This window comes from Mirounga leonina, unplaced genomic scaffold, assembly GCF_011800145.1.
Source record: "Mirounga leonina isolate KUSES-001 unplaced genomic scaffold, KU_Mleo_1.0 Mir_178, whole genome shotgun sequence".
Lineage (NCBI taxonomy): Eukaryota > Metazoa > Chordata > Mammalia > Carnivora > Phocidae > Mirounga > Mirounga leonina.
The window spans coordinates 11,141,131-11,151,820 of record NW_023270464.1 but is presented as its reverse complement, the minus strand read 5'-3'; the positions used below and the strand labels follow the sequence as shown (position 1 = coordinate 11,151,820).

Below are 10,690 nucleotides of genomic sequence, written 5' to 3'. Positions count from 1 at the left end.
GAAAGGGAACGAGAAAAATACAGCGCTCTGAAATTTAAGACTTTAAGGGATTGAAGAAATAGAAAGCAGATAAAGGATATGAAGGTAATCTGTGCCATGTAGGGCATGGAGGCTGCTTAAGATTCTCTCTCTTCCTCTCCCTCTACCCCTTCTCCACCATGTACCCAGATGCTTTAATGTGCGGTCTATTTCATCATCATGGCAAACCTTGGAGGTCTGATCATTCCTACCTTAACAGGAGAGGAGAGTGGGGGACTTGCCCATAGTCCTACAGCTGGGAGGGTGGAATGGATGCTGATTTGAACTCGGGGCTACCTGATTGTAAAGCCCACACTGTTGACTACACCACGTCCCGTTCCTTCGAGATACAGGAGATGTCCTGTTGATGCTCTAGTTATCCCAAGTGCACTGAGCTAGTCAGCACAGCAACACCAGGCCAAGTGCTCACCGAGCAAGCTGTGGAGTACTCCAAAGATGACCTGTCACACGGTCCTAGGGAAATCCTAGACAGGTCACATGTTCTGGAGCAGCAGTAACTGGGGCAGAAAATAATTCTTAACACAGGGGAAGGGTTTGCCCATATTCACTAGCGAGTTTCTTGATCACATTTAGAAAAAACAAGGGGTTGCATAGGAACATGTTTTGGACTTAGTCTCCAAAGTTAATGAATGATTAGTGAATAGGAAGTAGTGCTAGAACAGAGGAGGTCAGGTAAAAGGGACAACACTTCAGCCCACAGTTAGGGATAGAAGGCACGGACCATGAGTCACCCGGCAGCATTCATCTGTCAGCCCGAGGAGAAAAGAACTGGCCTGGCCTGATGGACACCATAAAAGGCGAGGCAGAAGGAGGAGGAGGATGCATGAAAGATACCCTTTTAAGAGGAACACAAATCCCGTGAGAGCTGCCTGAGACATTATCCTGGTCTTCTGCAATCAAGACCTGGTAAAAGAAAAGGCCCTTGGGGTTGTGAATATAAGCCGAAATGTACAAAAACAAAGCCTCATACATTTCTAAAGCAGCTCTGTGTAGGCAAAATATTCATAACTCAATGAGGAAATGAGGCAGAGTGATCAAATGAAAACCATGCCATTGAAACACGCAAGTTCCAGTGACTATGTCACTGCGAAGAACCAGGACTGAAAGAAGTGGTGAAGTTTAAAACAACTCAGCTAGATATAAAGTAACTTTGTACGACAGCTGGAAACATTGACCTACGTTTTTTTTTTTTTTTTTTAAGACTTTATTTATTTATTTGACAGAGACAGCGAGAGAGGGAACACAAGCAGGGGGAGTGGGAGAGGGAGAAGCAGGCTTCCCACGGAGAAGGGAGCCCGATGCGAGGCTGGATCCTAGGACCCTGAGATCATAACCTGAGTCGAAGGCAGACGCTTAACGACTGAGCCACCATTCTTGGTGGGTAGATGTGTACGAGGCGCGCCATCTGCTGGCAAGATTTGGTACTGCTATTTGGAAAGAATTCTTAGAGGAGATGCCGGATTCTGGCCAACGATAGTTTGTTTTTTGAAGCAATACCGCTGGACATTAAGTTCTCGTAACATTGGTTAGGTTTCAACAGATGCAACAAGTATCAGATCTGGGACCTCCGAGTTGCTTCTTTCCTCTCTTACAATACAAGATAGAATACCTACTTCTGGGTGGGAAGAAATTCTGGACTGACAGGCCCTCCCAGTGATTCCTCTCTTTGGGTCTGGCTTCTTGCACGACGCATTATGTTTGTGAGAGTCATCCCTGATGTGAAGCAAAGGAGCAGTCTCATCATTTCCTTTGTACGAACAGATCACAATTTTATCTATTCTGCTTTGGTGAACAGTTGGATTGTTTCTGATTCTTGGCTTTTACAAATAATGTAGCTTTGGACATTCTTGGCTGTCTTTTGGTGAACATATGTGTGCATTTCTGTTCTATTTATGAGTGATACTGCTGTGTCATAGAGCAGATGAACATTACTATTTTGAAGATAAAGCCAGTTTTCTAAAGTAGTTATACCAAACATATTCTAAACAACAACATACGAGAAAGCCTCTAAGAGCCTGACATCCTTACCAACACTTGATATTATTATCAGTCTTTTAAAAAACTTAGCCAACCTTACAACCCAGCAATTGCACTTCTAGGTATTTACCCCAAAGACACAGATGTAGTGAAAAGAAGGGCCGCCTGCACCCCAATGTTCATAGCAGTAATGTCCACAGTAGCCAAACTGTGGAAGGAGCCGAGATGCCCTTCAACAGATGAATGGATAAAGATGTGGTCCATATATACAATGGAATATTACTCAGCCATCAGAAACGATGAATACCTGCCATTTGCATAGACATGAATGGAGCTGGAGGGGATTATGCTAAGTGAAATAAGTAAAGCAGAGAAAGACAATTATCATATGGTTTCACTCATATGTGGAACATAAGGAATAGTGCGGAGGACCATAGGGAACTGAATGGGAAGAAATTAGAGAGGAAACCATGAGAGACTCTGGACTCCAGGAAACAAAGTGAGGGTTTCAGAGGGGAGGGGGTGGGGGAATGGGACATTAAGTATTAAGAAGGGCACGTGTGGTGATGAGCACTGGGTGTTATACACAACTAATGAATCGCTGAACACTACATCAAAAACTTATGTGCTATATGTTGGCTAATTTAACATAATAAAAAAAAGATTTAAAAAAAACTTTAGCCATTCTAGTGGAGCTGTAGTAGTAGCTCATGACTTTAATTTTCACTTCCCTGAAGACTGGGTCCAGGAGAGCAGACAAGAAATAGAAAGTCAAGAGAATGACATCAGAACTCTAGGACCCAGGGGTGGATGTATCAGCACCACATTATTTAGTGAACAGAGTCACTGATGGGGATGCCTGGGTGGCTCAGTCGGTTAAGCATCTACCTTCGGCTCAGGTCATGATCTCAGGGTCCTGGGAGGAGCCTGCTTCTCCCTCTCCTCCTGCTCTGTCTCTCTCTCCCTCTCTTGTGTGCACATGCATGTGCTCTCTCTATTAAATAAATAAAATCTTTTTAAAAAAATGTCACTGATGTATGTGCCTTGGTTGTGGCTGCTGTGACATAACCATGGTCCTCTTTTGCTTCTGGACAATGGCCACGGAGAGCCACGGACACAGCACCGTGGAGAACTCCTTCTGCCTGAAGACAGACTGTTCTGGCAGAGAACCTCCGGCCATGATGTATTCAAAATGTCCTAAACTGGAAACTTACTGTGCAGATGACAATTTGATCCGTGCTTGAATTTCTATCCATTCCTCCTTTATAATCCTTCCACACTGCAGCAGCTCCTTTGCAAGTTGCTCTGCCTTTGACAAATTCTCTGAAGCTTCCTTAAATCTGGGCTGTGTTCAGGAAACTTCACATATGGCTCTAGATTCTGGGGCCTCAGTTCCTGGACATCCTTGGCTCTTAAACTTCCCATCACCCTTCCTGAGCCATTTGTCACTTTTTGATCTGGCCTTGAAAATAAGGGGCGCCTGGGTGGCTCAGTCGGTTAAAAGTGTCTGCCTTTGGCTCAGGTCCTGATCTCAGGGTCCTGGGATCGAGCCCTGCTTCAGGCTCCCTGCTCAGCAGGGAGTCTGCTTCCCCCTCGACCTCTGCCTCCTGCTCATGCTCTCTCTCTCTCTTTTCTTTCTATCTCAAAGAAATAAAATCTTAAAAAAAAAAAGAAAATTAAATATAAGCATTATGGGGGGCTTTTCTAGGTGGAATGATTAGAACAAAAGGATACTTATGAAGGGAGAGTAAGGCTCTCCCCATGGTATGGAACAGTTCAACTGAACACTTGAAAACATCTGTATTGTCGTTATAGGGAGGCACAATGGAGTTGGTGAGGATTTCTTTGGCTTTTTCTGCATGTTGCTTTGCTTGCAGCGACAGTCCTGTGGACAAAGAAAAAGCGGTCTCAGTTTCTCTTTCACTATAATTATCTCTGGCTGGGAAATCGAACGAGGTCTCCTTCACGTATTGGCAAGTGACGCATAGAGATGGATCAGGGCGGCATGAAATATTGTCCTGACTGTAAAAACCAAAGGAGTGGTTTGCACCTAGTACTCAAGATAAATTTTTCCCCAAATGGCCTTTCTAGAAGTAAACAGAACGAGCGGGAACTGAACAACTTTGAAACCTCACCAATATCAGATATAAAATATGTTCTAAATAATTATAAGAAAACAAATGGAATGCAAGGACTATAGCATTCTGGGCAGGAAATAAGATATTCATGAATTTCAATTCTGGCTTTGTGACAGCGATCTTAATGAAATACTAAAAATTCTGAATCTTCTGCTTGTCTATCTATAATCATAACTTCAGAGAGTTATTTTAACAGAATACAAATACAGTGATAATCTACAAAAACTTACAAATATAATTTCAGTGACAGAATGGGCTAATATGCCACAATCTCTTATTCCTATAAGGTTATTGACTAACATGAAACAAAATGGGACAACAATGAGAAAAATAATCACTACCAAGCTCTAATCCCCCAGTGCGCTCCAGAGTTCTTCCATGGCTTATTAATTTGCGGTAAGGGAGACGGCGGGGGGGGGGGTGGTCACCGGTCAGGTTTCAGGGCTTTTCACTTCCCCACACTCCCATCCTCCTCCCCCACACTGACATCCTCTCTGCCACCCACATCCATACACCCCTGGTCTTATGTTTTTCCATTATATGAAATAGTATCTCAAATCTCTAAAAAAGCTGCCAAAAATCTGAAATTAATTCTGTTCCTGTGTCTACAAAACAGAAGAATATATCTTCAGATGGCAAAAATCCAGGGTATGTTCTCCATGTGGGAACTCTTAGAGAATTTTGTCTAATTTTTGTTTGTTTGTTTGAATGTTTAATTTAAATTCAATTTAATTAACATATACTGTATTATTAGTTGCAGAGGTAGAATTTAGTGATTCATCAGTTGCATACAACACCCAGTGCTCACTACTTCAGAGAATTTTGTCTAATTTTTTTAAAGCACACATTTAATCAACCTACGAGAAATTTATTATTGCCAATTAAATATGCAATATTACAAAAGATAAAGGCGCACTGTATTATCAACTTTGGTACATTCCCTCAAGGAACTCAGGCAACAGGAGGCAGTGTGGGTTGAGGTTTAAAAACACCAGCTCTGACATCAAACTGCCCAGAATGAGTTCCCTGAACTACCACTTACTCTGAAATGTTGGCTTCAGCTCCCTCAACTGTAAACAGTGATGATAATATTACCCCCCTTATAGGATTGTGATGAAGAATGAATGAGAACATGCGTGGGAGATAGTTAGCATGGTGCCTGGCATTCAATAAGAACTTAAGGAAGAGTAGATGCTGCTTTCACTTTAAATTGAGAAAGAAAGACTATCATGCAAAAAGGTAGCAGGCTGTGGAAGAAAAGCATCATTTGAAATCCCAGATGCCAGGCCACTGGTGTTGGCATGCAAAATCTTAGGTCTGAGTCTCGGATCATCTACATACTAACAATGTAAATTGGGGCAAGCTGTTCCAGCTCACTCGTTCCCTCTGAATCTAAAAATATAGGAGGGGGTTAGGGTTTGAACTAGATGATCTCCAGGGTCCCCTCTGGCTCCAACAGTCTTTGATCTAATAGGTAGGACCAGTCGATAATCAGATTTAGCCAAATTTATTGGGTGGCAATTCTGTGCGGAGCATTGCTGGTGTTTCCCACTTCTTGTTATTTTATGTATTCACTGGATCAATCCTGGGAAGTTAAGTAGCACCATCATCACTATCATTGCTTTTCAGTTGAAGAAAGGAGTACAGAGATGTACTCTTATACAGCCATCCTAGGATGCCTAGTCAAAAGGAGAAGACATGCTATCCTTCCCTGCGTCTATCCCCCTTCCTCTGTTTTCTTCTGGGGACACCTGGCCCCTGCACACCCAATCCATTCGATTTACCAAGGCCAGCTTGTCCCCCAGGATCCAGTGGAGCCAAAAGGCAGATCTAGCCAATCAGACTATTCCTTGCCTTTGACATACCATCCAAGTCAGCCCAATAAGAACCCCCAGATCCTGAGATTTGGGGGGAAAGATGTTCTTTCTTTCCTGGGAATGCTGATGAGGGAGTTTACAGCTTCTGCAAGACTTGCTGCTGCCACGTGGGCAGAGCCTGGGTAAGAATGAAGTCCATACAGAGAAAAACAGAGCCAAGCGGTGGGATAAGAGAGAAACACGGAACTGATGACATCGTTTGAACGCCCGGATCTGGCTAAGTCTACAGCAAGTTTTACCCTTCGCTTTTCAAGTTGTATAAGACAATACATTACCTTTTGTTCACTGCCAGCTTGATTTAGTCTTTTATTTATGTATTTTTTTGGGGGGGTGGGGAGGGGTCACTTACAGGAAAGCGATTCTCCATCAAAACAAATGTGGCTGGATCCTATTTTAGGCCCCTACTCCATGCATTGGGCCCCTCCTACAATGCCTTCCAAGCTAACAAATTCTCTCCCAAGAACCTTACTTTTAAGATCATAAAAAAGGGTCCTCCAAAAAAATAAAACAAGACAAAACCAGAGAGGGGACAAACCATAAGAGACTCTTAATCATAGGAAACAAACTGAGGGCTGCTGGAGGGGAGGAGGGGGATGGGGTAACTGGGTGATGGACATTAAGGTGGGCACGTGATGTAACGAGCACCAGGTGTTATATAAGACTGATGTATCATAGGCCTCTACCTCTGAAACCAGTAATACATTATATGTTAATTAATTGAATTTAAATTTTAAAAAAGGGTCCTCCAAAGCCATCCAAAGGGCTAAAATCTTCCTTCTCTTTTTTAGGTATCATAGAAAAAATCTCATTGACTCTTTCTGAAAGGAGATGGCTCTTCAATGTGTGGACAGGAGAATATTCAAGAAAACCTAATGAATCCTTCTAGGTAAGTGGGAGTCAAATTTCCATGAAAAAGCAGAGACCCATGGACTAATCCCCACCCCCTCCACCCTCATCTGGGAGGAACTCACCTTCCAGCTGGAGGTAGCCCTGAGCCAGACTAATGTGTGCCTCCGCTAGTTTCCAGTGCGAGGCGCCGTAGCAAATTCTCGTCAGCGCTATGCAGCGCACCAGCTCATGGACAGCCTCTTTATACTGCGACGAGAGAAAATGGGCTTTACTCGTCAGACAACTGAAAACGCAGTCACAAAGCACAAAGTCAACTTGCGCTTTTATCCAGTGTGTACTTCCTGAGTGCCTAGTATATGCCGGACATGGTTGTAAGCACTTGGGATCCATCAGAGAACAAAACAGGCAAAGATCTGTTTTGGGTGGTGGGCTGTTAATCGGGTGGGGTGAAATAGACAATAAATGGCAGAAACAAGTAAAATTTATAATACATTTCAATTTCTAAAACATTTAAGCTTGTAGTACATTATGAAAAATATAATGAATCAAGAAGACATAGAAAAACTAGAGCAGACTTGTCATTCCCTAGGGTTTCCAGCTGCCCAGCTATGAACACCATTCAGGCACCAGTGGGCAAGGTGGTAGTGGGTTTCGAAATAACACTCGCTAGTTCTCAATTCAAATACCCTTCTTAGCAGCCTAGGATATCAGCATGGCAATGAGGTTGGCAGGACTGACAAACAGATTTCACTAAAGGAGTGAGAAGTCCATTTATATTCAGTGTCAGGACAAAGAGAACAGGGAGCTGGCCTCTCCAGCTCCAGGTCAGCTCAGAGTAGCAATACATTCAAAGCGAGGCTGGTAGTTTTAAAATGTCACTCCAGAATTCCCTCTTTCCGTCCAGCGGTGCGGGTCTAGGTCTCCTTCCCTTTGAATCTGGGCTTTATGACTGGCTGATGGAATATGGAGGAAATGATGTGGTACCAGGTTTGGGGGCCTACACCTTAAGGAACTAGAGGCTTCCACTTTCTGATTCTATTTAGAACCTTTTATGGGCTGAATTGTGGGCCCCCACTCCCCAAACCCAAATGTTGGAGGCCCAAGTACTTCAGAATGGGACAGTATATGGAGAGAAGGGGTAAAGTCGACGTTTAAAGCCGTAAGTTGAAATGAGGTTGTTACGGTAGAGCCCTACTCCAGTGTGACTGATGTCCTTATAAGACGAGGAAGAGGGCGCCTGGGTGGCTCAGACGTTAAGCGTCTGCCTTCGGCTCAGGTCATGATCCCAGGGTCCTGGGATTGAGCCCCGCATCGGGCTCCCTGCTCCGCAGGAGGCCTGCTTCTCTCTCCCACTCCCCCTGCTGTGTTCCCTCTCTCGCTGTGTCTCTCTCTGTCAAATAAATAAAATCTTAAAAAAAAAAAAAAGTCTTGCAATTAAATAAAGATTATGGTTGCACAACATGGTGAATGTAACAAATGCTGCTAAACTGTACATTTTAAAATGGTACGTTATGTGAATTACCTTAAAACAACAAGGACAAACAACAACAATGGGATGACTTTAGCTAAAAGTCTAAAGTGGGGGCACCTGGGTGGCTCAGTCGGTTAAGCGACTGCCTTCAGCTCAGGTCATGATCTCAGGGTCCTGGGATCGAGCCCCGCATCGGGCTCCCTGCTCAGCAGGGAGCCTGCTTCTCCCTCTGCCTCTCTCTCTCTCTTTCTCTCTCTCTGTCTCTCATGAATAAATAAATAAAATCTTTAAAAAAAAAAAAAGACGAGGAAGAGACACCAGGGAGAGGCATGCACAAAGAAAGAAGTGGGGACAGCGAGAGGACACCCTCTGCAAGCTAAGCCTCCAATGCCATCAACCTTGCCAACACTCTGATCTTGGACTTGTAGCCTCTGGAACTCTGAGGAAATAAACTTCTGTTGTTGAAGCCAGTCTGGGGTATTTGGCTATGGCAGCCCCAGCAAACTGGTAACCCTACCACCATGCCATGAGGAAGCCTCCTGGTCCCACGGAGAGGCCCAGGTAGAAAGGCACCAGGAGCCGACACCAACCAGTCAAAAAAATAGGCGTGAGCAATCTCGGCAGCGGGTTCTCTCTCGGCAGATGGAGCCCAACTAATGCTGGGAGTTAAGGGAATGGCTTCCGCGGGGAGACAGCAAATGAATAGTGTATGAAAAAGAAAGAAATGATGAAAACACTGGGGAGTCTAGAGAGATAGTCCACCGAAAAGAGAGAGGACCTGATCCCAACCACAGATTTCTTTTTTTTTTTTGTTAAGATTTTATTTATTTATTTGAGAGAGAGAATGAGAGAGAGAGCACATGAGAGGAGGGAGGGTCAGAGGGAGAAGCAGACTCCCTGCCGAGCAGGGAGCCCGATGCGGGACTCGATCCAGGGACTCCAGGATCATGACCTGAGCCGAAAGCAGTTGCTTAACCAACTGAGCCACCCAGGCGCCCCCAACCACAGATTTCTAAGAAGGAGGCTATGTAGATCAGAAGTCAGCCCCCCCCACCCCCCTACCCCCCAATCATAGCCTTGGTCCTCACTACCTGCAACTGGGACAGGGGTAGAGAAGAGCAGCCTGTCCTCCCTCCACCTTCTTACTTGCTAGAACACAAAGTTCAAATGTCCCTTTGGCTTTCTGATCTTTATTCTGCCAGTTCCGGTGGCTTCATCCAACAGGCATGGGGAGGAGGTAGAGAAGAGAGAAGTACAAGTAGGCAGACTTTTTCATAACTGGGATGAGCCTTGGAAATAATTTAATCTGATGGAGCAGAGCATGGATCTGATTTTTTTTTCTGCCAAAGACATGATTGCGATAATTTGAGAAATATGGATAAGGTTTGTAGGTTAGATGATAATATTGTACCAATGTTAGTTTCCTAACTTTAATCACTGTACCGTGGTTACCTGGAGAGTATCCTCCAAGATATTCAGGGGGTAAAGGACCATAATATCTATAATTTGCTCTCAGACAGTTCAAAAAAATAATGACATGTACACAGACAAATAAAGCCATAATGCAAACGTTAAAGACTGGTGAATCTTGTAGACTTTCCTGTAAGTCTGAAAATATTTTAAAATTCAAAAGTAGAAAAAAATAGAAATTTTAAAAAGCCAATTACATCATGTTAATACTTTCCTGCAAACACTTTTAAGGCCTCCCAGGACACTCAGCTGGAGACCTGCGAGGTCCTAAGTGAACTCCCTGCCTCTCCAGCTGCATTTCACATCAGACCATGGTCTTCTCTTTTACTCCAAACACATCACACTCGTGCGCACCTCATAGACTTTACATGTGCTGTTCCCTCTCCCTGAAACTCTTTTCCCTTAGCTCCTCCATACTGGCTCCTTCACTTCTTAAGGTCTCAGCTCATATGTCGCCTCTTCGTAGACAGGTCCGCTCTTTCCCTAACAGCACTTGATACAACGTCTAGCTCATTAGTGTATTTACAATGTCGATTGCCCCTCAGCAACATGAGGGCATTCAACCTGTCTATGCTGATTTAGTACCACTCCAGATCCACAGAAGAGATGTTACTTCTTTATGGACAGTAAATGCTTTGGGGCATTCAGGCTTAATTCTGCAGAACTCTGGTTGAGAAAGGCTGCCAGCCTACTGCCTACCTAGTACAGAGCTTGGCACGTAGTGGGTACTGAATAAATATGTGCTGCATAATGAATAAGCACATGTTCAAAACCAAATTCACGTCTCCTCTCCATAATCCTGCTCTTCCTCCTGTCTTCATTACAATGGTAAAGGCACTGGCAAGCTTCCCACCACCCAAGCTGGCTGA

General features: G+C 44.0%; 1 protein-coding gene across 4 annotated transcripts in view; it reads right to left on the bottom strand.

Moving 5' to 3' along the window:
- Nucleotides 1-10,690, bottom strand: part of TTC23 (tetratricopeptide repeat domain 23) — a 95,944-nt gene that overhangs the window by 68,563 nt on the left and 16,691 nt on the right. For all 4 annotated transcript variants that reach the window (XM_035024040.1, XM_035024042.1, XM_035024041.1 and 1 more), the window contains 3 exons: nt 7,003-7,126; nt 3,751-3,901; nt 3,231-3,356 (listed from right to left, as the gene is read on the bottom strand). In XM_035024040.1, coding sequence (XP_034879931.1) covers nt 3,231-3,356; nt 3,751-3,901; nt 7,003-7,126 — 401 coding nt within the window. The remainder of the gene's footprint in view (nt 1-3,230; nt 3,357-3,750; nt 3,902-7,002; nt 7,127-10,690) is intronic.